The 26,081-nt window shown below is 48.6% G+C and overlaps 2 protein-coding genes across 4 annotated transcripts in view; one reads left to right on the forward strand and one right to left on the reverse strand.

Annotated features, from left to right (window-relative positions):
* FAM53B (family with sequence similarity 53 member B) overlaps positions 1-17,342 on the forward strand; it is a 45,696-nt gene extending 28,354 nt beyond the window's left edge. For all 3 annotated transcript variants that reach the window (XM_053949579.1, XM_053949580.1, XM_053949581.1), the window contains one exon: positions 13,817-17,342. In XM_053949579.1, the coding sequence (XP_053805554.1) occupies positions 13,817-14,137 (321 nt within the window). In that variant the 3' untranslated portion in view covers positions 14,138-17,342. The remainder of the gene's footprint in view (positions 1-13,816) is intronic.
* A 1,132-nt stretch (positions 17,343-18,474) lies between these two features.
* Positions 18,475-26,081, reverse strand: part of LHPP (phospholysine phosphohistidine inorganic pyrophosphate phosphatase) — a 74,296-nt gene continuing 66,689 nt past the window's right edge. Inside the window, exon 7 of the mRNA XM_053949582.1 lies at positions 18,475-20,622. Within this exon, the coding sequence (XP_053805557.1) occupies positions 20,532-20,622 (91 nt within the window). The 3' untranslated portion in view covers positions 18,475-20,531. The remainder of the gene's footprint in view (positions 20,623-26,081) is intronic.

Below are 26,081 nucleotides of genomic sequence, written 5' to 3' on the forward strand. Positions count from 1 at the left end.
AGCCAGATAACAGACCTGAAGCACAAATCAGGGAGGATTTTGCCCCTTGGTCCTCTCCCTGCTAGACCAGGTGACTGGACGTTAGCAAGAGACAGAGCAAGAGGCTGCACTGAAGGACAATGTTTCCCCTTCCACACTCATAAGATTTCCTGCTGTTTTATGATTTGACATTTCCCACATCAATAATTTACAGTCACGAAGTCAACGACACCATCAGCTCAGTGTGGAATGGAGATAATGGGGGGTGTAAAGGCCCCAGGGTTCTCACTGTGGGAGCAGGGGCGCCCTGGCCACTTCCCAGGGTGGGCTGTCACCTTCTGCTGGCCTTAAAAATTCCCCCATGGTTTCAGTTCCATGTGATTGCCTGCTGTGCTTCATCCCAGAGTCACCTGTGTTGGCAGTGTTTGCCCTAAAGGTTTTTTGTAGTGCTGGGGCCAGCAAAGCCTGTGTGGTGCAAGGCATCCCCTTGCTGTCTGCAGGGAAACTGCTGGGAGAAATTCACCATATGGGTGAGATCCAACATTGTGTGTGCATTTTCGCCTTACAAGAACATGATATTTTATGGCGTTCTGTGTTTGAAGGAGTGCAGAGGGTGCTTGAAGGAGTGCAGAGGTATTGTTGGAGGAAGAGATCATCTTTTCCTCCTCCAGAGGAGCTTGGAGGATAAAAAGGGTGAAGTAGTCACATATTTTGGTGAGATCAGGCAAAAAACATGAGGATTGCTCTTGTCTTTTCATAAATCACAGCAACAACAGTGATTATTATGCCAAGCTTATTTTATTAGATAATAAGCTGGATGGACAGTGAAAACCACCTACATGTGTTGTTATATTTTACTAGTCACGGGGTGGAATAGCACAGCTGCCCCCTGATTCTCTCTGTACAAGCAGACAAGCATTATTTCACTTCCCTGGAAGTGTTCAAGGCCTCGTTGGATGGAGCCTGGGACAACCCAGCCCAGTGGAAGGCGTTCCTGTCCATGGCAGAGGGTGGAATGAGACGGGCTTTAGGGACCCTTTCAGTCCAGACCACTCTGTGGTTGTCTGGTATGATGGACAAGGAAGAAGGAGACTGTCCAGGCTCTGGCTGGACAGATCTTTGTTGCCCTCTGAGGATGTTCTGAGGTGGCTTCTCCATTGTGTCAGTCTGATGTTTGTTGGCTGGTTTGAAAAAATGGGCTTGGCCTAGGAGATCCTGAGGGTCAGCAGGAGCTTCCCTTTCCCTCCAGTGGATGCTGAGGCCGGGCACGTGTTTATAATTTGGATGGCCATGGCTTTGACATGGGTGGGTGATCCAAGGATGACATTAAATCTAATCACTTGCATGTCAAAAAGCAGCTCAGTCCATGTTCCTGGAAAACCCTCAGCCTGAGGAATAATTGTGTTTTCTCTGGCTGCTGTCCCCCACATCAAAACATCTTCCAAAGTGAGAAAGCAATGCCTGAACGCTCAGCATTGCTCAGTGTTGGGGTGGTTCATCCTCTGGGGGAAGTGATACCACGAGGAAAGGCTCGGAAGCTCCACACTGTGTGGCACAAGCTCTGTGGGAATGGGGAAAGGGTTGCCTGGAGCAGCATCTCTCCTGATGTCAGTGGGCACCCCCTCTCCCAGCCCCTCCTGTGCCTCTGCTCCAGGCTGGGTGGCCGGAGCCGCTGCCGAACGCCCGGCGGTTGCTACAACCAACAACCAACAACAGCATCACTAAGGAACTCCCCGGTGGGATCCAGTCCAAGCAGCTCCCATGGATATTTTCAGTTTCCAGGCAGGAAAGCCAGCCAGGCCCAGGTGCCCGTGGCAGCGGGTGAATCCCCAAGGCGGGGATGTGCTGCTGGGTGTGGGGCGGCAGGGCTGGAGCAGAGTGGGAAGAAAGGGGTTGGACTCGATGATCTTGAAGGTCTCTTCCAACCTTGTGATTCTGTGAAAGCAAAGCCGTGCCAGGGCCAGGGTTTCAGAGCTGAGGGCTTGTGGAGAGCAGCGCTGGCAGGCTGCTCTCGGCGTGGGAGGACTGGCACAGAGGGACGAGCAGGATGAGGCAAGTCACAGGGAGCATTCTTGCCTTTGGTGGGGCACGGTCAGAGCCCTCCCCGGGATGGGAATGCCAGGAAAACCAACTAATTCCTCGTGGGGAATAAATGTGCTTGAGAAAACCCTGCACATTTGGGTATCCCACAGGCTGCTTTTAATGCTTCCAGCCCAGGAGATGCAAAGTTGGGTGATTTCAGAGGAAGAGCTGAAATAATGGCAAATGTCTTTGTGGCTGCATGTGTGCTCAAGTCTGGGTTTATATAGGGGAGAAACACCTCGTGTGCAATGGGCAAAGCAAAGGACAGCCAAAGTGTCCAGACTGGGCTTTCCAGTTATCCACAAAGGATTCACTTTTTAGGTGGGGAAACTGAGGCATGGGGCTTTCCCCGAGTCCCTGGGTGCTGCTGTCAAAGTGGGAACTGAGCTTTGAGGTGCTGGGTACTGGATCAGCATCTGGCTCTGGCAGCAGATTGTTAATTTTTCACTTGTGCTGGTAACCACGTGTATTTGTAGGCCTGAAACCTGGTACCATAATCAAAATAAAAATAATTTGACCTGAAAGAAATGTTTTCTTCATACCGGGAGGGATATTTAGGCCAGGCAGGAGGGGAGGGAGCCACTCCTGGAAGCAATTACATGGCTACATAACTGGGCTAATTAAGAGAGAAATCTAAATGTTGAAGTTAAGCTGGCAGGGAAAATACTTAGGAAAATATTGCCTTTCATTCCTCAAAATCCTGGTTGTGTCTCTTCTGTCTGCAATTCCCATAGCCCAGAGAGGGAAGGTGAGCCCATATCCCTCCCTTATTAATTGCTCATATGGCACCAAACCAGACAGGCTTCAACTTTGGGCAGAAACCAAACCCTGCACATGGTTGTCATTGAAATAGCAACAATTTTAAAAAGCCACAGGCACCACGACAATCCTCCTGCTCCTTTTAAATGCACGTGAACTCTTTGCCTTCAAACTGGGAGTGATCAGGGGGGTCTCAGGTGAGTGGGTGACGATGAGGTGTCATTTCATTATCTCAAGTCTGGAGGCAGGCGTGGTGGGAAGAAGCTGGTTTCTATCTTCACCCCAGTCAAGGAGAGTTTGGGTACCTGGCCTGGCATCTCTGACCTCCTTAACAAGAGGACATGAACCATCCTCTCATTTCAGTGCAGGGTTTGGGCTTGCTTTCCATCCTCAGCTTTTATTCCTTCTTTCCACGTGAAGCACAAGCCCAAGGAGGACACATCCCACCTCCCTGATCCCAGCAGCTGTTCTGACAGAGTGGTGATGAATCTCCTCACTGCTTGCTCTCCTTCCCAGGATCAGTGCTCTTGGCCTCACAGCCCCAGAGACTGTGTCTGTAGGGGCAAGCCAGGATCAGAAATGGTTGGGATCAGATTTTTCCATGAATTGGGAGGTTTTCCAAAGAGCTGGTTTTCCTTTTTCTGATGTGGGTGCATCTAAAATAAATGGGAAATGAGAAGTGTCACAAAGGTAACAGGAGGTTTCTTAGACCCCAGGAGTCCTCCCAGCTGGGCTGATTTTGGCAGGAATGAGTGGTTTTACCCTTTGCAAGCGACTCAGAGAAGCATCTGGGTGAATTAGGTGAGAAGATGGATTTTCTAAAATAAAATCACACTGTGCCAGGGATGCTGTGTGGTGGGGAGACACCCACTGGGTTTTCCTTCCCCATGGAGGAACTTGACACGTCCCACCTCCACATCTGCTGCTTTCTGACATCCTGGTGTGAACATTTCCTGGGATCTCTGGCGTTGTGTGCCGAAACATCTCGTGGCAGCACAAACATTGGGTTTGGTGGCTTGGCTGAGTCACTGACGGGAAGCTGAGCCATAGGCCAGCCCTGATGTTGGTGTGTGCAGATTGCCTTCCTTCACACAGGCTCTGGGCAGCTGCAGGGGACACATGACATGTCCCTCACCAGGGACTGCCACCCTCAGTGGGAATTTGCAATAATCCCCAGCTGTGGCCACGCAAGCCCTCGCTATCTCTTCCCCATTCTGCTTCCTGCCATCTAAAATTTTGGTGTGGTGGTCACTGAGAGATTTCAATTTGTGTTAGGACAGTTCTAAACACAGCTATCCTTGATACAGATGTGTTTTTTAAATGGATAATTTATTTTTATATATGTGTTTTATATATATATATATATATAAAAATATATGTAAATGTTTAAGGGCAGGTTAGATACAGCTTGGAGCAGCCTGGTCTAGTGGAAAGCGTCCCTGCCCAAGTCAGAGTTTGGAACGTGATGGTCTTTGAAGTTCCTTCCAAGTCAAACCATTCTATTTTTCTAATTTTTAATGTATATATGTATTTGTTCAAGCCAGCCATGTTCCCTGCAGCACAAACCCCAGACAGGAGTAGCCCTGGCTGGAAATGGAGGGTGGTGCTGTAACGTTTGAAAATACAACTTTCCATGAAAAGAAAGACACAAATATCTCAGTGGCATGTAAGGCTTTGCACTGCTGACAGGAATTGTCAGATGTGGTGAGATACTGTAGGATCTGTGTATTGGTAGCAAATCAAGGCTTGGAGGTGGCTCTTGTGCCCCATTTCTGATGGCTCTTCAAGGTTTTAGGCCCTTTGTGATCCTTCAGAGAAGCTGCAGTTTGAAGAGCTACATTTCTCCTAACAAATGCTGTACTCCTGGTCTTTTCCTCCTGAGTTTTCTCTAATATCCATTTAATTTTCTACAAAGGTTGTACCCATGAACACTGAGGGTTCCCAGGTAGCTGTCAAAGTATTTCTCCTCTGTGAAGCTCTGTATTACAGAATGTCTTGCAGTTTATGAGACAGAGAGTAGCTGCTCTAGAATAAATAAAGCAATTAAAATACAATACTGCTCTGCATCTCCATGGCTTATGGAGAGCATCCTGTGATTGTGGGTTCATAACTTCTTCCTTGTGAGGGATGGGTGGATGAGAGGGTGCTGGCAGCAGTGGGCACAGCTGAGGAGGTGGTGAGGGTGAAGCCCTGGGTGTGCCTGGTGAGGGTGAGCTACAGAGAGGACTTTGTGCCTGTCGTGGGAAGGGTCTGGCACAAGGGGACCATTGACGTTGTTCCCTGGCTGCCTGCACAGACAGAGCCTTTCACAGGGTGACTTCACTGCCCTACGAGGAGCACGTGCCTTCAGAGGATGGAGTCATCTGCACCAGGGATCACAGGAGCATCCCCCTGAAATGAGGATGTGTGGTTCTTGTGGTTTGCAGAGTTAAAATCAGCTCCAGCCTGGGCTGGAGATCCAGGGGGTCTCCAGACACAGAGCAGTGTGTAATGCTCGTTTTAGTTGGGAGCCTGGCTGGCCCCTCTGCCTTGTTTTCCCTTCCAAACATAGGAATGCTGGCAGTTTCCCTGAGGATCCATGCACAAAGGAGTTTGTACACTCCCAGAGCTGCAGTAAGCAGCCCACCAGTTTGAAATGTTTCAGGCTGGTCTTGACACTGAGCGGGAAGAAGTTTCAAACTGCAGGGTGGGAGAAGGGACCTCTCCTCTCTGAGCACCCAAGTTTTTTTCTTGAGGGGTAAAAAAATCTCAAAATTTCACATAAGAAGATTTTCTGTTTAAATTTTGGCACCTTTCAGGCTTGCTGGAGAGGGCAGGAGAGGTGGCAGTGATCTTGGTTGGCGTCAGCACCCACTTGAGCCGGTGACAAATATTTCCAAATGCAGTGATAGGCAAAAAACTGGAGGTTTTAAATTCCATACGTATCCCAGGAAATAGTTTGCTATTGATGTAACTTCTAAGAGAGAGTCCAGCTTCCAAGCCCCAGTGTTTTTTAAATAAACAGGAATGAGAGTCTGCAAAGGTCAGTTTGTGGTTTGGTGGGAAAAAGCCTTTGGGTGAGGATCAAAAGAAACTGGTTTGAAGGTGGGAGGGACACTTTCCACTATCCCAGGTTGCTCCAAACCCCATCCAACTTGGCCTTGGACACTTCCGGGGATCCAGGGGCAGCCACAGCTGCTCTGGGAACCCTGTGCCAGGACCTGCCCATCCTCTCAGGGAAGGATTCCTTCCCAAAATCCCATCTAACCCTGCCCTAAGGGAATATGAAGGCATTCCCCCTTATCCTGTCACCCCCTTGTCTAAAGTGACTCCAGCTCGAGTGCAGCACCTTCAGGCACAGGAAAAGGCTCTAAGGTGTCTCCCAGCTCCATCCCACTCCATCCCCTGCTCCTGGCTGTACCTCCTGCTCCTGCCTCCATCCTCCATCCCCTGCTCCCAGCTCCATCCCACCACGAGGCCCAGGGATGCAGGGTTGGGAGCCGCACTCACATGGGAGAACAGGGCTGGGAACACAAACAAAGCTGGGCAGTGTCTGTCCCAAACGTGGACAAAATCCAATTGTATCCCGAGGATGCACATCTGATTCACCACGTGCTGGTTAACCCTCCCATCGCCAGGTTTGTGTGCTCTGTGACTCCAAAAACCAGCTTTTAGAAAGCACAGGGATTCGCCCTTGAAGGAGCCAGCATGCTCAAAAGTGGCATTTTGGCTCAAAAAAGCCAAAAGGGATTTTTTCATGATGGTTTACAAAAGAACCCCAGCGCTCTAGGAGCTGCTGGGTTAGATAGGAGCTACTGGGAGTTACTTGGAACCACTTGCCTTGCAAAAATCTCCCAAAGCATTTCAGGAAGGCAAAGCATGCTAAAATAAATAATAAAGTATATAAAATAAATTAATAAAACATATAAATATTAAAATATGAATATAAATATAAAATATTTATATTATATTCTATCATTATATTATATAATATACATTATAATATATTTTATATATTATAGAATATAATATAAATTATATATTATATATTATATATATTATATAGTATTATATAAATAATATATATTATTATATTATACACTATAATATATTAGATTATATTTATATTATTATTTTTTATATTTTAATATTTAAAATATAAAAATAAAATATATAAATATATATATATATAAATAAAAATGCTAAATAAATAAATAAATAAGGGCCCTTCATTTTTGCTTTCCAGAGAAAGATGCTCAGGGTCAGCCCGAGGCTGAGGCTGTGACAGAAAAGTGAGGTGTATTTCAAGTCTGCATTGGATTTACAGGAGGTCTTGGTAGGTGGGGGCAGTGGGTGCAGGTGCCACACACTCTGGAATTTTGGTCATCCACAATGTGATTTTATCCCTTTACTTGCTGCTATTCTCTTTTCACTGCTGCTGAAACTGTGACGTGAAGTTTGGTTTTAATTTTTATAAGGTCTTGCCTTATCATGTAGTCCCTGAAGTGAGACCCACAGTGGCATAACAGAAATGTTACTTCTGTGCTGAAAATTATAAAGCATGGAAATGGAATAGGGCTGAGAAAAAAAAGAATAATTCCATATTAGTGATGTTTCGTCCTAACCTGGGACGAGTCAAACCACTGAATTTCCCCAAAGATGAGCCACTCCAAATCCTGGAGTTTTGGCAGCTCTGGGGACAAGTCAGGTTCAGGTTCACCCTTTTCCACTGAAATCCATGGCATTGCAGAACCAGCAGTGGGAGAGCAGCCCTGCCACTGTCCCCACCGGGCTCCTGGCAGGGCTGGGTGTGTTGGTTTGTGGTTTCTTTTTGATTTTTGTTAAGGTTGGGATTGCAGTGTTAGAGATGGTATTTTGTGTTTAGGTTTAGGTGTTTATTATTTTTTATTTATAAGTTGTGAGTTTTATAGTGTTCTATTAATAAGTTATAAAATGGTTAGCTTTTTTTTTATATAAGGTTTTTTAAGGCTAAATTATTTAATTAATAAATGATACTTAAATTATTTTTATTTTTAATTTAATAATTAATTATTTGAAGTTTGTAATGTGGATTTTTTGTTTAATTATAAAATATTATTTAAACTTAGGAAGAAGAAGGTGAAGAAGGTAAAGAAGAAGGATTAGTTATTGTTTTAAAATTTTTATTTTAGTTTTATATATATTACTATATTTTAAAACTTTAAGTTTTCTACTTAGTGATATTATATACTTCTAATTAAACTATGCACTTGTAATCTTAGTGCTGTTAATTAGTTTTGGAATTTTTCTCTATGGCTTTAGATCAAATGTAGTGTTTTCTTGGGGGTTAGAGTCTGTAAGTACAGAAAGTTTAAAATTCCCAGTATCTAGGACTCTAAGAGGGCTTGCAGTGCCCCAGGGGTCTGGATCCCAAGAGGATGCAGAGGTGAAAGGCTGGGAAAGGCAACCTGTAAATAAATAAATAAATAAATAATTATACAGTGATCACTAATGACCTGTCTGAGCAAATGGATTTTTCCAGCTCATAGCAAAGGGTTCGGTGTCTGTTAGGGAAAATATTTGTTCTTGGCAGGAAATGAGGGTTTCCTCCAGTTATTATGATGACTAGGAATGGGCTGGGAGGCTGTGCTGGGACTGGCTCCCCACGTGTGGGATGCTCTGGGATGCTGAGCTCAGGTGGGACAGCGGAGCCCCAGGGTGGCGTTCACTGCTCTCTGGTTCCCTGCATTGCTGTATTTCCCTGTGATTTCTGGGATTTGCCTCTCCAGCTTCTCCCTGGGGCTCTGTAGCACCAGGGAGATTCCCACTGGTGGGTCACACAACAGCTTTTTCTTTTGCACTTATGGAATCTCCCTGAACATCCTCTCTGTCTCTGAGGCAGCGACATACTCCAAAGAGAGAGCAGAGCTGTGAGTAAACCCAAATTACCTCCACAGGCTCCAAGGGCAGCATCAGTACTAATGACTTAAAGCCTCCTTCTTGCTTTTTTGGTTTTGTTTGTTTAATACTGTGGTCTGAAGTGACTTGGGAGGATAACAGACATTTCTGAGCCTGCTCGTGAAAGCTGGTTTTCACACCAAAACAGAATAAAAGCAAAATTATCTGCTAAAGCTTTGAATGCACCAAATAAGCACTGGTGCCTGTTGCAAAATGAGGACTGGGGCTGAGTAAAGGTTGTTCTTAGTGAATGAGGAGGGAAAAGCTGGGAAGGCAGACCCTGAAAACCAGGGCAGGGATGTGGTACCCACTGGGAGCAGGGCAGGGAGCATCCCTGTTCTGGGATGCTGCTGCAGGCACGTTCTGTAGCACCTTGGTGGGGGCTGTGGGGCTGCCTGTGAACTACTCAATGCCTCCACAGATAACATTTTTAAAGAAAAGAGAGCAGCTGATGAGTTTGAGCTCCCTGACATGGCAGCACTGTGCCTAACCCAGCTCTGCTCTGCACCAGGCACACGGGCTCCTGTTGCTTTTCACACTGCCCATCACTGCCTCCCGTGTTTTCCTTCCTTAGGTATTCCAGCATTTCTTTCCCAACACTTCATCACTCAGAGCTCCTTCAGTGCAAGCCCCCTGACCTTCCCCAGAGGCAGTGTTGATATTGGAAGCCACGTGGGGCAGTGGTCACCAGAGCTCCTTGGGGCAAGGTGGCTGTGTCTCCCTCTTTTTGGGGAGGCCAAACTGCAGCAAGGGAGGTGCTGGTGAGACTGGGGCATCACTGGGAATGTGCTTCTGCCAGGGCCTGGACCTGCTGGCAAAGCTGCTGAGATGCTCCTTTGTTATAAAGAGGACAGTTGGTTATTGGAGCCTCAGGATCAAGCCACGCTTGCTGCAGCTCCCTCCCCGTGTCCCTTCCATCTCCACCCACCAGGAAACCAGCCTGGAGATGGAGTTGGAGAAGACTGTGGGTGCCTCAAAGGCAGCCCAGAGCTTTGAACCTGAGTGATGTGTGTGTGTGTGTGTGTGCACAGCCCAAATCACAGCAGCTGCCATAATGAAGTTCTGCAGAGCTTAAAAACCAACTCAAGCCCATTTTCCAGTCTCATTTTCCAGTCTCAAGCACCTCTCCCTCCTCCTCAGCAGCATGGATGAGCTCTTTCCCTGGCACAAATGCCAGGCAGGATTTACCGTGATGAAACAACCAAAGCATTTCTTTGTAACAATATAAAGATAACAACTCAGGCTGGAGGTGTTTCACAGGAGATGTTTGCCTTGAGAGTGGTTTAAACCTGAGCCAGGCAGAGAATCCCCCAGTGGAGGTGACTTTGCTGGCTCGGGAGGGCTGGCAGAGGCTCATCATTCCCACATGGAGCTCACTGCCCGCTTCCCCCTTCCCTTCTGGCACCGGGTTGTTTTCAGCTTTCTGAAGCAACTGTAGCCCAGTGTGCTAACAGGAGGTGATGACAGCTTGGGAGGTAGGGCCGGTGCTGCTGACAGCTCGTGGCGTTGCACCTTTCCCGGGAAAATTGCGGCAATCACCTGGCAGGGTGAGGGGAAAAACAAAAAAATAAAGGTGTTTGAGCAGAAGCCGTGATGCCCACAGGGATCACGGTCCTGCTGGTGTTTGCTCTGCTAGAGCCACCACGTTTGCAGGGATGTGTTTTGGGGAAGAGCTCACAGCTGGGTGTTTGACCACGGGAGGAGTCAGACAAGGGAATGTCGCTGAGGGATTTCTCCAGCTTGCAGCCCCCATCCCTGATGGGGACACGTGCCTAAGGGGAGGGAAAACCTGAGGAAAAGGATGGATGTGAGGGCTCAGCCCCTTCCTGCAGCCTTCTCTGATTGTAGCCTTGGTCCCTGCACAGCGTGGAGCATCATGAGACCCTGTGGGAAGGAGAAGTAGCCTCAGCTTGGTCACCAGCATGCAAGAAGGGCTTTGATCTGGAGCAACCCTGCGGCTTATTCCAAGTGACCAAGAATTTCTTATTTATGTATTTTTAGATGATTTTTCAAGTACTTCCACTAGCAACGCCTCATTTTCTCTCTGAGGGCTTGCCCAGCGTGCTGGATTAAGGCAGCTTTGGGAAGGGTTGGGGGAAGAAAAAACAGCACCTCAAATGGTCAAAAACGGGTCCTTGTGTCAGTAAATGTGGTTTTGGTGTAAGGTGCGTTACAGGTGCTCGCTGGGTGAAGTCAGCATGGCCAGAAATGTCTCCCAAAATCCATCTGTGTTGGATTCCCACAGTTTCCCTGAGACCAAGAGGATTTGAGGTGCCTGATAACCCCTTTTTGTCTGGCACTGGAGGCCAAGGTTGTGCAGAGGCTCAGAGCAGGGTGACAAGCTCCTCTGTGCCACAAACCTGCTCTGTTCTGACATCAGTAGAGGACTTGACAGCCCGGTTTCTCCAGCTCAGCACCTCAGCACGTGCTAAATTCACACAATAAATAAAACATGAGCAAAGAACTCTGGAAGGGCTGCAGACAGGCACTGCATTGATGGTGGTGCCTGATCCACACTGCTCCATGGAATGCTGGCTTGGTGATCACCATCCTGGGGGGACTCTCCTGACCCCAGCTGCTGGCAAGGTGAGCTGTGGGATTTTGTAGCAGCCATTGCCTGTGAAAACTTGCTTTTAGAGCTGTCAAACCTGCCTCAGAGGGAGCATCTCTGCCCAGCACCCTCTGCACGAGGCCTTGCTCCACCAGCAGCTGCCGCAGCACCGGGACCATCAGAAGGGGTTTTCCATCCTTTTTTCATTCCCTGGAATGACTCAAGGATTGCAGCATATGTGGATTTGAGCAGGGAAAACAAGCCTGTTGGCTTGGTTCTCTTGCCAAAGTCCCATAAGATGCAAAATTTCCCTGAAAGTCAAGCAACTTCATGGGCGTTCTCTGAGATGTGTCCGAGCTTGGAAACACTTTTCTTTTGGATGGGAAGAATGTGCTGTGGACCTGTTGAGTTACTCTCCAGTCTGCATCCTTCATTCACCACCACAGGAATCACTCATCTCCTCTGAAGCACTGGAGAGCATCTCCCATCTTTTCAGGATGTTCTATCCCACCTGTAGCAGCCCAGCATGTCCACACCTGGCTACCAAACCCTGGGAAATGCCTGATCCAGGAGATGAGCTCGATTAAGAAGGAGAAAAATGAACATTCCCAAAAGTGCCAAAGTTTTGTTTGTAGAAGGGATTTGCACTTCTGAGAGGGCTGTTGACTTTCAGGAGACCTAGGTTTTTCAAGTGCCTAAATCACTGTTGGAAATGTGCTTGCAAATTTTGTGAAGTGCTTAGAAAATATTTCTACTATGTCCTCAGGCCTTCTCCAGTGGTAATTATGAGTTGTCCATTAACCACAGTGTGCAGCTTTCTGCTTGAAGCTGTTGCATGCTCAACACCCAGAAGACAGAGGCATGGCTGGGATTAAAAAAGAATATGACCAGGATGATGTGAGGGCTGGGTGCAATTGCATACTTGGAGAACAAATGCCCTTTTTTTTTTTCACAGGGGCTTGGGGCTTGTGGGTTTTTGAAGGTTTCAGAGACTGAAGGCCATGTGAAATGTAGCTTCCCCCAGCTTGGGCAGTGGCCAACTCCTCCTGGGGCAGCAGGAACTTCTCTGTTTAGATAGAGCAGCCTCTGCAATGACTCCTTTTACTGTGTGGATGGGGCAGTGCAGCACCCAAAGCCTCTGAGCAATGGTCCGTGGGTCCAACTCAGCACAAGGCCCTTTGATTTGTTAAGAACCGATTGGGGTGTGATGCAGAGCCCCTGCATCTCCCTTAGGGGCTCTGTAAATGGGTGATCTTCCTTCGTTTACAGCCTGGGCTAAGTTATTTTGGCGGAGTTTCTCCCAGCTCACCTGGATTTGAATGAAAAAACCCTCAAGCCAACGTGCCTAATTCCCTAGGAATGCTGGTGGGGATGTTTTGGAGCAAGGTTGTCAGGCTGTGTGTTCAGTGTGTGTGGTGTCACTCTGTGTCACCAATGCTCTCTTGGGTACTGACGTTCTCCTGGCTCCCTGAGCCGCCCCTGGTGCTCCAGACCCTTCCCTGGCTCCATTCCTTCCTCTGGATGCTCCCCAGCCCCTCTTTCTTGTCATGAGGGACCCAAAAACTGACCAGTAACAGGTGAACATCTCTAGCTAGTGAGGGGGCTGCCTTCCTCCCAGGGATTTATGGAATTCCCATTCAGGCCTATCCCATGGGATGTGTCCAGGCCAAATGTCTGAGAAGTGAACGCTCCATCACACACGCTGGCTTGACGAGAGGCTCCACAAGCTGCTGAGATCCTCCTGGGTCTCCTCCTGCTCAGAGCACACACTCTGCCACTGCCATGGCCTCGTTATTTCCATTGGCACTCAGTAATGAGGGTTTTGTTTGTTCTTTTAAAAACCAGCCGGGGCTAAAGGCATTCCCTGGCAGGTGAGCACGCTCGTGGCCAGGCTGTGTCCCTGAGAGGTTCTGCGTGCTCTGCTCCAGAGGGTTTGGAATGCCTGCATGCTCCTTGTCATTCTCAGAGTTTGAAACTGTTTAGAAGACGTGACAGTACATAAACTAAATCAGGTTTCTGGCCAAGGGACAGACTCAGGGAACAGACAACTGTGCTTGCCTGGTCAAGTGAGGGGAACAGCCATGAGCCATCACAGAGGAGGGTTTAGGAGGGCACAAGATCCAGCTGCTTAAAGAAAGTGCTGAAGTTTCTCTTGGTTAATAAGGGGAGTTGTTGGAAATGTTCATTCATTTTTGATGAGCTCTATTCTGCCTTATATGTGGAACTGGGTGATGCATGGGGTGGAGATGGTGATGGGACCGATCCAGAGCAGGCTGGGGGTAGTTTTGATACCTTTGCCTTTTGCAGGGGCAGCGAGGTCACGGGACCTGCCATGGATGGGGAGGTGGAGGGTTTCAGCATCTGTCCATCTCCTGGGGACCTGCTGAGTGTTCCTGCTGCTCTGCTTGTTTTCTCTTGGGCTGAGGGAGCTCAGGTTTGGGGTTGGGAAGAGTCCCAGCTCATCTGGTGTAACTTCTACCCCAGCTTCAGCATTCCACCTCAGCTGCCTCTCTCCCTTTGCCTCTGCAGAACCGCCAGACTTTCAACAGCCTCACCTGCCTTAGCACCACGGCCGAGGACGGCTCCCAGCGGCCCACGGGCCCCCAGCCATGGACCGCGGCCCCGGAGGTGATGCCGGGCAGGACCCCCGCCTGCACCCCGGTCCCGGAGCCACCACGGGCCAGGCCCGATGACCGCCGGGCCAGCAGGGATGACCTGTCCTGCGAGGAGGAGGAGGAGAGCGCCGGGAAGGAGGAGGACAGGGCAGCCTGGCGGAGCGGCGGGCCGGGCACCGAGAGCCTCTTCCAGCTGGACGGCGAGATAGACATCGAGCAGATAGAAAACAACTGAGGAGGGAGCAGCTCTTCTCACCCTGTGGTCTGGGGGCTGCCAGAAAGAGCCAGGGAGGGCTCCTGGTTGCCAGCGAGTTTGTGGGATCCTGTCATTGCTCCCCTTCTGCCAGCTGGAGGGGACGAAGCAGCTTTGCCAAAATTTCATCAGGTATTTAGAGGAATTCGTGTGCATGCGTGTGTAAATCTTGAAATTCTTTGTAACTACTGTAGCCAGAGATCAGCCAGGCCGAGGAAAGTGCCTGTCCCACAGGGAAACCAGGCACGGGGATCGCCAAAAACTCAGAATCCACGAGTAAACGGCTTTTGCCAGGATAGGGGTGGAGCTGATGGAGCTAGCCATGCTCCCACAGGTCCCACCTGTGCTAGTCCAGAAAGGGGTGCACAAGGAGAAACCACCACCCCTGGGACTGGAGAAAGGGGGGGGAAAAGCAGAATACTGAGATTTGCAAAGGAGCACTGGCTGGTGGCCGCCGGGGTGGCCACGGTTCCTTTTCTCCGGCCGCATCCCCTGCGGCCCCAGCACCCCCCTCGCTCCCCATGTCCCTGGCAGTGCCGTGAGGAGGAAATCACAAGTGAAGTGTTTTGCTTAAATTTAATAATGGCAAGAGCTGGATTTTTACTCCTTTATTTTTAGTTTTCCTTTTCCTGATGAGGAATTAAACAGATCCCTGGCCCATGTGGGGCGGCATCCGCAGTGGCGCTTGCTGGGCGCTGAACGGGGATGCTCAAATGCCTTCCTTCCCTATTTTTTTCCTTCCCAGCCCCCCTCTCTCAACTCTTTTGGGAAAAAAAAAAACCCTACTCAGGCTCTGTGCCACCCTCATTTGGGTTCCCAACACCTGGTTTGAGCAGGGCTGGGCTGTTTACCCATTTGCCAGCAGCTGTGCCCACTTTGCTACCCAGGGCATGGCTGCCACCCTCTTTTTTTGGCTTTACTGTGAAGGGCTGCCTGCCCAAGGCACGTCGTGGAGGGGTTACTTGACAAAGTCAGCTGGCAAAAGGCTGAAAATCCAGGTAGCAGCACTGAAAGCTTTTCCTCTTCCTGTGCCTTTTTAAAGCACAGATAAAGTGGTGACCATTATGTTTGTACCATATGAATCCTCTTTGCTAAAAATAAGCTGTCCACTTGCTAACAGGTTTAGAAGGACACATATTTCTTTTTTCTCCCTCTGTTTTTATTTTTATTATTTGTTTGTTTAAAGCTCTAGGAAAGATGTACAGATGGCTTCCAGCATCTTCTGGATTCCTTCTGCTGGTTCCTTCAAGCTCAGGGGTCACTTCCTGAGCTTTGCAAACCTGAGAAAGGAAAAAAAAAAAAAAAAACATTGATACCAGGAGCAGCTGAAGACAGGACATTTTTAATGGGGTTCAGCAGCCCCACTGGCAATGCCTTGAGGGTCCATAACTGAGAGCTGCTGGTACAGGTTTCATTCATCATTTCTGGTTATGTTAGTGCACTTTTTTCCGCAGTGGTTTGGGATGTGTGTGGCATCTCCCACCACAGTGGAACCCATTGGTTGTTACCCCTGTCCTGGCACTGCTGAGGTTTTGCTGGTGGCTGTGGCCGTGTCCACTCCCTCCAGGCAAGCAGGACGAGCCCAGATATTTGGGGAGGGGATGACAGGGATGTCTTTTCATTTTGGGGAACCCTCCAGCTCTTTCAAAGTGTCACTTTATGCATCACTTAGAAAAAAAAAAAAATATATCCTGGGTTAATTTTTATCCCTCCTGTTGTGGAGGGTCCAGCCACGCCAGTGTTTTCCCAGGCTGCTGCCCCTCTGTCTGTGCCCCTGCAGTGGCACCCTCACAGCAAAGTTCTTGGCTTTGAGTCTTCCTGATGCTCCATCCATCCCTGCCCACCACTGACACGTCCTGGTCTCGGGGCACACAGCTCCTGCTGGCCACAGGCACCTCCTCAGCTGAGCAACAAAGGGCAAATTCACCCAAATCCGCGTCCGGCTCCGGGTGGGCTCTGGCATGGGCATCCCCAGGGCTGGAATTCCTAAGGGCTTCTGTTTTCTTTCCGAGGGCTGCTCCTGGTGCCATGCTAACCCCCCAGAGTGGGAAGGTGGCCAACGGGCCACGGCCCAGCTGTCCTGGACCTGGTGGCCAACGGGCCACGGCCCAGCTGTCCTGGACGTAGCCGTAGCATTCAGTTTACATTCAGCACAACCCGTTTGCCTTACTAAAAATGCTTCTCCAATGAGTCATGGCCTTATACTGGGCACGTTGGCGTAGGCACAGACTACAGTTAGCGACAGTTTTGAGGCCACAGTGGTGTTCTGTTGGGTATTTCTCATTGGGTTTGTATGATTTCATGTACTTATTCTCAGTTTAAGAAAGCCTTACTTTTAAATTTTTTTTCTCTCTCTCTCTCTCTCTCTGTAGAGGTAAAACATTTGTGGATTTATATATATATAAATATATATATAAATAATTAAAAATATTAAATATAATATAGTATGTGCCTCAGATTCAGGGGACATCCTGTTGATTGTAAAGTCAGAAGTGGTGGTGCTCCCCTGGTGTCAGGAGATCTGTCCCCTACGCAGTGGGAGAGCAGGGCATCCCTTGAAGGTCTTGCTCTTGGTTTGTAAAGGACTTCACCTATTACACAGATGCTTTGGGAGCCCCCCAAATCCCCCGGCAAACCCCTGCCAGCTGCCAGAATGTGATACTAAAGTCATATGCAGACAAGGGATGCTATTCCTTGCTAGGTAGCTAAAATAGGTTCATTATTGTGAAGGGACTCAGTGGCTTGTCCAAGGTGTGACCCAGTCTGGGCAGCAGCTGTTTTGGGATGACACCAAAGCTGTGGCAGCAGCAAAAAAGGTTCTTCATCCTGAAAAAAATAGGATTTTAACACAGAAAGTCTTAGCAGGCACACGGGAGTTTGCTGTGTGTTTTGCAGATGTAGCTCTTTGAGCCTGTCCTATGAAAGAATACATTAAAAAAAAAAAGAAACCAATGAAAAGAAGCATTTGTAAAATAGATTGTAATTTTTCCACGTGCTAGCATAGCCTGTTTGGCCAATAAAATTGTGTTTCAAGTGCATTGTTTGAAGCTCCTGGCTGCCCAGGCAAACAGACTGACGTAGGATGTTCTAGGATTGTAGCAGTGCTTTGCGGCGTGTGTGGGTTCGGTGTTCAAGAAGGAAAAAGAAGAGGATGGCCAAATTAAAAAAAAAACAAAACAAAACAAAACAGAAAGATGGGAAGAAGAATAAAAACAAAGCCTTCTGGAGCTATGACCTGTAGTAGCCCAGTCTCGCTGGCAATTGCACAAGCGCCGCGGGCCGTGCGTGTCCCGGGAGGGGCTGCCCCAGGTGTCCCCTCCACGGGCGGGCGAGGAGGCTGCTCCTGCCCCCTCCATGACTTGATTGCACTAGAGCAGCTCAATCTCAGGAAATTGCTTGTTACTTTTACTGTGTAAATAAAGCTTCCTGGTTCAATAACCCGTGTCTCGCCGCTCTGTGCCGTCCCCGCGGCCGGGCGCGGCTCTGGGGTCCGGGTGGGGCATTGGGGACATCGCTGACCCTTGGGGTTGTGGCACTGGTTGGAGTTTGATGGAGACCCCTCCTCTCCTCTCCTGGCTGTACCTCCTTGACATCTCTATAGGTGCTGGGAAGGGATGTCCCAAAAAATGGGTGGGGGTCAGGAGAGCATTCAAGCAGGACCCTCCCTTGGGGTGTCTGTGTAGGCAGGGTGTCCCAGCCATGGGTTGCACAAGAAAATGGACATTTTATAATGTTCACATGCAGACAGACACGCTGCACCCTCCTCATGGAGGGGGGACATGTCCCATGCCTCCCCCCCAGCCTGTCATTCGGCTGTAACACAGCCAAAGATATAAACAACAAAATGCAAATTGAAGTGCCAAGTGTTCTTTGTGTTTAAGGATAAACATAATACCCTGCCTCATAAAATCTAAACTCAGTTCTAAACTCAGAGCCCACAGCAGGCCAAGGGCACATAGGGGTGTTAAATAAGTTCTTGGGGAAACAGGGCAGTATCTCCCTGCAGCCTTTGCAACCCAAAAGGAAAACGGCTGCACTTCCTCCAGCAGGCAGTGTAAAAAGTTTCATGACAGATGGCAGGATGTTTATCTGCCTAAACTTAATCAGATTGAAGTGATAGGCTTAGTATAATAGAACAAAAAAGGGAAGAATTAGGGGTTAAAAAAGAAATTCTCAGTGATCCATCAGAGCCTGAACGTTTGACCAGGGTTTACAGCATCCTTCCATGTGTGTGGATGCTGACAGTATCATACACTTTGGCTGAACCACTACCCAGAGGAGAGAAGATGCAAAAACAGACCCAAAAAATTGCACTAAGGTCATTTTCCCAGATGTAGTTTATTTTATTAGAACTTAATTCCCAGCCCTCTTTCCCCTGCTGTCCCCAAGGGGTGCTATGCAGCTCCAGGGCCAGCTGGTAGCTCTGAAAAACAAGTGTTCCACCACTCCAGAAACAGGGAGCATCATTTTGGTGTCCTTCAGTCAGTGGGGTCGTCTTCAGCTGTTGGGACTGCTGGAAACAGAGCTGGAATTATCCTTTACCTCCTGCTTGCAGATGCAGAGAGCAGTGGCTGAATGTAGTAGCCAGCACATGCTGCCTGAGAGTACGGATATATATTAAATATATGTAACACAAACATAATTACATGATTTCCATGGTCCCCTGGAGATCTAAAGCAGGTTAAAGCCTAAACAGTCTTGCCCAAAGCCCAAGAGGTTACAGAGCTGCTGATACCTTGATTAAAAGGTGACTTTTGCCTCTAAAAGGTGACCCTTGCAAACACTACCACGTGTCAGTGAGGGTGGGCAGAGGACTTGCAGGGACAACCCCTAATCTTTTAATTTTTTGACCCATTTCAAGCCTCTTCCATGCTCTTGCCAGGTGCAGCATGGCCAGGTGTTACCACACCTGCTGCAACAGCTGCACTGCAAAACTGACAGGGGGAGAAACCAAAATCCCCGGGGAAGGGCTGCAATGCCTGGAGGCAGGGAGCAGCTCCTTTCAGAAATCCTTATTCTGATTAGCAAAAAAAAGGCAAATCTCATGCCTGTCCTGGCCCTGGATGTGCTGAGCACTCCTGGCAGCAGGAGGGGGCTCAGCTGGAGCTGAGCTGGTGCAGCAGATTCTCAGCAGGCATGTGGGGCAGGATCAGTCCCAGGGGATGTTCAGTGAGTACAGAATGCTGGAATCCCACAATGGTTTGGGCTGGAAGGGACCTTAAAGCTCATCCTACTCCATCCCTGCCATGTGCAGGGACACCTTCCACTATCCCAGGCTGCTCCCAGCCCCATCCAACCTGGCCTTGGACACTTCCAGGAATGAAGCAGGCACAGCTTCTCTGGGCAAACTGTGCCAGGGTCTCCCCACCTCCACAGGGAGCACTTTCTTCCCAAAATCCAATCTAAACCTGTCCTTTTGAAGCTATTCCCCCTTATTCCATCACTGCATGCCGTTGTGAAAAGTCCATTTTCAGCTGGAGCTGTGTCTGACTCAGCCCCAACAGCCCAGGGACTGCACATCCAGGATTTTAATGAGGAAACCCACCCCCCTCCCACACAGGTTGCTCACAAGACCCCCTCGCAGAGTGAAGGCAAGGACCATCAGTCCCATGGCCTTTTCCAGCTTTTCCTGGTAGGGAAAAGCATTTCAGGTCCTGTAAACACCCCTGCCAGTGCTGATCCAACTGAACACGATGACAAAACAGGCCAGATCCAAAGGACAGGGTTTATTCCAGCCAGGATGGTGCAGTTATTCCCTAATGTGTTACTGATTCCTGTGCCCTCTCCTGGGGCTGCTCCAGATGGGCTGATCCTGGCAGAACCACGGTTCCTACCTTGCCAAGGCATGTGGGGCTGTCCCCCTCCCCAGGGCTCTTGTGGGGCTGTCCCCCTCCCCAGGGCTTTTGTGCCACCCGAGGCACACACAGGAGCTTGGTGGCCTCCATCAGCCCCCAAGGACATGCCCCATCCCACTCAGGCACACCAAAAGGCACAGGACATGGGGGTTAAACAGGTAAATCCATTCATGAGGGGGTGCCTGGCTTCCCTGTTTCCCACCTCCAGGCTGGGTCCCCAGTGTGAGCAAAGATAAAAAGGGGGAACAGCCCCCCAGCATCACCCAGAGGAGGCTGAGGCCCTTCAGGCACCAAGGGCAGGACATTCAAGACTTGCCAGAGGACAGCAGGTTTGGTGCTCCCTTGGATGAGAGGTCAGTAGAACATTTTTGTACCATTATGTGAAATATTTCGGAAGGAGGGTGCCCACCACCCTGCACAAGGCTGGGCTGGGTTCATTCAGGTGAGATGGAGGTAGGAGAGGATGAAGTGGTTCCATGGAGGGACTGCACGTGAGGGCTCATCCCTGCTCCTGCTGGGATTTACAGCTCCTGGAGGATGATGTCCACAGCCTCAGCCAGGTTGTTCACGTAGGCATCAGGCTTCACCTCGGGGTGGTTTTCATCGGACGGCCTGGAAGGAGACAGAGGGACAGAGCTGAGCAAGGGCAGGATCCCAAACAGGCCCCATGTCCCTGGTCATCCTGCTGCTCACAGAGCACAGGCAGTGCCAATGGAGCACCCCTGAGGTTCACAGAATTCACAGATTGACCAGGTTGGAAGAGACCTCCGAGATCACCGAGTCCAACCCAGCCCCAACACCTCAACTCAACCCTGGCACCCAGTGCCACATCCAGTCTGTGTTAAACACACCCAGGGATGGTGACTCCACCACCTCCCCGGGCAGCCATTCCAGAACTTTATCACTCTTTCTGTGAAAAACTTTCTCCTGATATCCAACCTATATTTCCCTTGGTGCAGCTTGAGGCTGTGTGCTCTGGTTCTGTCAGTTCCTGGAGAAAGAGCCCAAGCCCAGCTGAGCACAGCCACCTTTCAGGAGCTGCAGAGAGTGCTGAGGTCAGCCCTGAGTCTCCTTTTCTCCAGGCTGAGCACCCCCAGCTCCCTCAGTGGTTCCTCACAGGGTTTGTGTTCCCAGCCCCTCTCCAGCCTCGCTGCCTCCTCTGGACACGCTCGAGCGTCCCAAAGTCCTTCCCAAAATGAGGGGCCAGAGCTGGGCACAGCACTCGAGGTGTGCCCTCACCAGTGCCCAGGACAGGGGAAGAATGACCTCCCTGCTCCTGCTGGCCACACCATTCCTGACTCACATTCCTTCCTCTTCCCTTGTTTTTCCTCTTTCTTTCTCCACACCCTTTTTGTCTTTCCCACATGCCCAGGTGGATCCTATGTCCTTTGTGCAAAAGAGCTCAGCAAAACTTTGCAAATAATTATTCTCCCACAGTTTTTATCTAGAAATACGTAGAGAAAAGAACAATTCCCTTTCAACCTAGAGACAGAGGAAGTCTTCACACCACTTCAGTGAAGAGCAAGGTTCTGCCAGGGTTTAACTTTGCAGCACCACCATCTCTTGCAAACCCACCAGTGGTGGTTTGAAACACCACCAGAAGAAGGCTCAGTCTCATTCTCCACCAAGTCACCACCCCAAAGCAGAGTGACTTGAAGCCATTTTTTGCCAAGACTTAATTAGCAGCACTGGCCTAACGAGGCCCAGCTGCACAATCCCATTTTGCTGATTTAGCAGCACTGCTGGTGGGGAGGGGGACAGATGTGGGAGGCAGAAATTTCCCAAACCTCATGGTCCTGTTATGGCTCTTGGGCTGAGAAACCCACCAGCTGCTGAAGGGAAAACATATGTATTTTATATGCTTAATGACCTTCCTTTGGGAGAAAGATGGGAGCCCAAATGTCCACCTCCCACCTCTCCTGCTCCCTGGGAAGGGCAAACCTTTGTTTAGCACAACCTCTCCATGGGTAAGATGCATTTCCCACCGGATGCAGGGGAGGCAGAGAGATGATGATGATGATGATTATTATTATTATTATTAATGATGTGCAGGATTTGGTGAGCACTTGTCTGTACAAGCACCAAATCATTTCTTCTGTCCCAGCACTGAAGCTCCCCAGGGCTGTTTCCTTCCTGCTCTTTTCTCAGCCGTGCTCCTCACGTCCAAGCCCATGAGCTCCTCACAAAGGCACGGCCTCTTTTGGAACCCACACTGTGTGCCTGAGGCTCTGCTTGTTGCAAAGTCGTGCTATGAACTAGGAAAAATAAAATATTTGTGTACTTTCAGCTGATTTTCATCTTTCCTTGTGTCACCTGCAAAGCCATGCCCAGCACCAGGCTCCATGAAACAGACTCTGCATCTTATTAAAGGGTGGATGGGTCTTTAAATATCCCAATTCCATCTTGTTACAGGGCTAGGGAGCAATGAGAATAATAATTATGATGTTTTTTAGGTTTTTCTCAATTTAAAAAGAGTTTGCTGATGGAGAAAAACTTTCACACATAAATCAAGTAAAAATCCAGTGTGTATCCATCCCTTCAGTGGTAATTATTGCTCACTCCTGATTGAACCAAGTGGCTTTGATGAACACAAAAATAACTTTGGGCATACAGTAAAATATTAATTTCTTGCCGCTAATCCTTACTTTGAGTGGAGAACTAAATAAAGCAACTAACAAAACTTCTCTTTGCATTTTACACCCTGAAAAGTGTTCATTCCTAGATTACATATTAGAAGAAAATTTTAAGAACTGCTTGAAACGAACACTTCTTCAAGAAATTTTCAATTACACAGCACTCTTTGATCTACTAAAAGCATTTTGTGATTAATATCTGTGCTGATTGCACAGAAATCCATCTGTAACTCAGCTGCTAAATGCCAGTCATCAAGGAAAAGTCCTGTATACACTTAATGTGTCCTGTGAAAAGGGGGGGTGTGTATATGTGTGGATATGTATAGATATACATGAAATAAGGTATTTTTACCCATTTGCCCAAATACCATCACATCACATCACACTCCTGGCTCCACTGAAGTTAATATTAAAACACAATAAATAAAGTTGTCTGAACTCTGCAGGAAAGCAGAGAGCTGGAATAAACACACTTCCCTGCTCTCTTGCCTTCTCCTAGGGCTGTGCGTAGAGCTCTTGTCCCTGTCAGTGCCACCACAATTCCTGTTTCATGTGGCCCCTTCCTTTGTCTCACAGGCATTTTGTGGCTCACAAAAACAGCCAAGGGATGGGTTTGCTCCCCCCTCTGGCTCAGAGCTGCTTTTGAAGCATCTGAAGAAAGGGAACTGCAAGCAATAACCCCTAAACTCTAATGCCAAGAAACAAAGCTCCAAATGCAGCAAAACAACTCAGGAGCCCAAGTCTGGGTGCCAGAAGTGAGGCAAAAGAGAGAGCTGTGCCATAAAACCTCTGGGCAAACCCAAGATGCTGGAGGATGAGCCCTTATTCTGTTTTCTAGAGGGAGCAGAGACCATGGCTCTACACCAGCCTCTTCTCTGGGGAATTTGGGCTTTTTCCTAAGAGAAACACCAGCCACCGGGAATTTTTAGATGCCCTGAGTTGAAGCAGTGCTCTGGAGCTCTGCCCTGATGTCCTGGGCATTGCTTTGATGGGTCAGAGCCTCCTTGGACAAGGTCATTGGGTGCAGGTGGAAGCTTGAGCCAAGAGCAGATCTTGGTCTCATGGGTCCAGCTCAGCTTCTCTCAGTGACAACAACCCCACGGCAACTGCAGGTCACAGAACTGACAGTGAAGGTTATATTTTAATACTTTTTTCTTTCATTTTCCAGAAATAAATAATAATAATAATAGTAATAAATCTAAAAATATCTTTAATTTGCTAGGTCAGTTGAAGAAGTTAGCATTGAGCTAACTTTAGGACAGACTCCTTCCGATTTTTTTCTCATATGAGAGTCTGGTTGCAGAGAAGAGCATAAATCAAAATGACAGAAAATTATATACTGCAGCTGAACACTGAGCTGTCAGCACTCCTGGCCAGTGCACAAACTTGCTTGTGAAAAATCAACTACAGCCTTGGGAAACACAAAGCAGGACTCCTTGGAGTGGCTGAGCACCACGGCCTGGCAGTGCACACCATTTTCCAGCCCAAATTGGCCATGGCACTGTGAAATGTGGCATTTCTACACTGCCTTTGGTGGCCACCTTGCTGGCATACAAAGGGGTCAGGGAAAGGAGTGGCTTAGCACTGGAGCCTCTGAAATCCTGGTCCTTATGGGGACACAGGGTGATGTTAGGGGAATGTGCTCTTCAGAAGAAAAGCCACCCAAAAGGCCCAGTGCATCAGAGCACATGAACAAAATGAACTATTTTTAACATGATGCAGCTCAGACAGTGATCCTGAGACTCCAGTTACTCGTGTCCATCAGATGTTCCTCAGGAGATGCTTGAGCATCCTCCTCTCCCAGGGCCACTTGTCACTGTCAGGGCTGCAGCAGCTCTGTGGCCCCCTGTGCCCTGAGCCAGACCCTCAGCCCACACTGAACTGGTTAGTTCAGATCAATGCTGCACTTGGAGACATCAGGAAGCAGCAGGGTGCTGCAGGGAACTGGCTCTGCAATTTTAACTCTTCACTTGGGAAGAGAAGCTCCAGCTATCAGGGAAACCCCAGTATCAGAATTGCTGCCTGTCAGAAAGTGATGGCTTCCTCCTGGTGAAGCATGAAACCGAATTGTAAGGGGCTGATTTAAAAAAAAATCAGCTTCTGCAAGGGTAAGAAGGTTCACTTACTGTGTGGGTCAGATTTCCACTTGGATAAGTCTGTTCTGACAGGCTGGATTCCCTGCCTAGACTCAACTATCAGGAATGGTCTTGAGTTGCTCCAACTTCTGTGCAATTTTCTGGGGTGGCTCACCCAGATGCAGCTGAGCATCTCTGAGGGATGAAGGGATCCATGCTGGCTTGCCTGGTCCTTTCAGGAACTACTAGGAGTCTTTGAAGCAAATGCAGAGGAAAGATGACACATAGAAAGATGACCCCAAACCCACAGACTTTGAGTTCATTCTTCTGTTTCCCACAGCAGTTGGGATTCCAGGTGTGGTCTGTGGGTTGAAGAGAGGATTGGATGGTGCTGTCAGCCAGTTCCACTGGCACAGGGAATCACTGCTGCAAAGGGAATTGGACCTGCAGAACGTGGAATGTGACTGATTCCCTATGAGCTGGGAGCAAACCAGGAGCTAAAAGGGGATGCCTGAGCTCCAGGCCCTCCCCTCACACACCCTGGAATGGCCTTCTCAGCACCTCACTTGTGCTCTCCTCCAGCAAAACGTGGGGAACAAAAAGGAAACAGCTGCATGGGCAAAATATTTACCAGATGAAAGGCCAAGTGGAGATAGCTGACATTGGACAGCCACGGTCACAGGGATGGAAACAGCGTTGGGATCCAGCTCACTCGCCTTCAGCAATTGGGGCAGGCAGGAAAAACACCAAGCAGGGCCAAAGCAAGGCACCAAAGTGACTTTGAAAAAGACAAATGATCCCATGTTCCAGCACCACAGGGCTGCAGTCATTTGGCAAATCTGATCCCAGCTCTGCAGCACTTCTGCCACACAGCAAACCCCATCCCACAAGTCACCCTCTGTCTGACCAAGGCATCTCTGTGTCACCATTCAGACTTCCCACCAACCCCCCAGATTAAACAGCACCAACTCCTGCTCCATGAAATGAGATTAAAAAGCCTGAGACCATTTCTCCTGACAGCATATTCTTCAGGGGCTCTTACCACGGCTGTAAAATATGCAAGACTGAGTTTAACAAGGTTTCCTTTATGAGGAATGCAAACAGACACTGTAACCTTTGCTGGTTGCTTTGGAAAGATGCAGTAATTTGACTTGGTGCCATGAGTGAAACTCTGGTTTTTTTTTGTTTTTTTTTTTTTTTTTTTTTTTTTTTTTTTTTTTTGTTTTTTGTTTTTTTTTTTTTTTTTTTTTTTTTTTTTTTCTTTTGTGAAATATGCAATTTAATCAGTTTGGCACTGAAAACCCAGATAAATCACAATGACTGACAGGTCCCTGATGGACAGCTGAGGGATGGTTGTAAAGCA

This window comes from Vidua chalybeata, chromosome 8, assembly GCF_026979565.1.
Source record: "Vidua chalybeata isolate OUT-0048 chromosome 8, bVidCha1 merged haplotype, whole genome shotgun sequence".
Classification (NCBI taxonomy): Eukaryota; Metazoa; Chordata; class Aves; order Passeriformes; family Viduidae; genus Vidua; species Vidua chalybeata.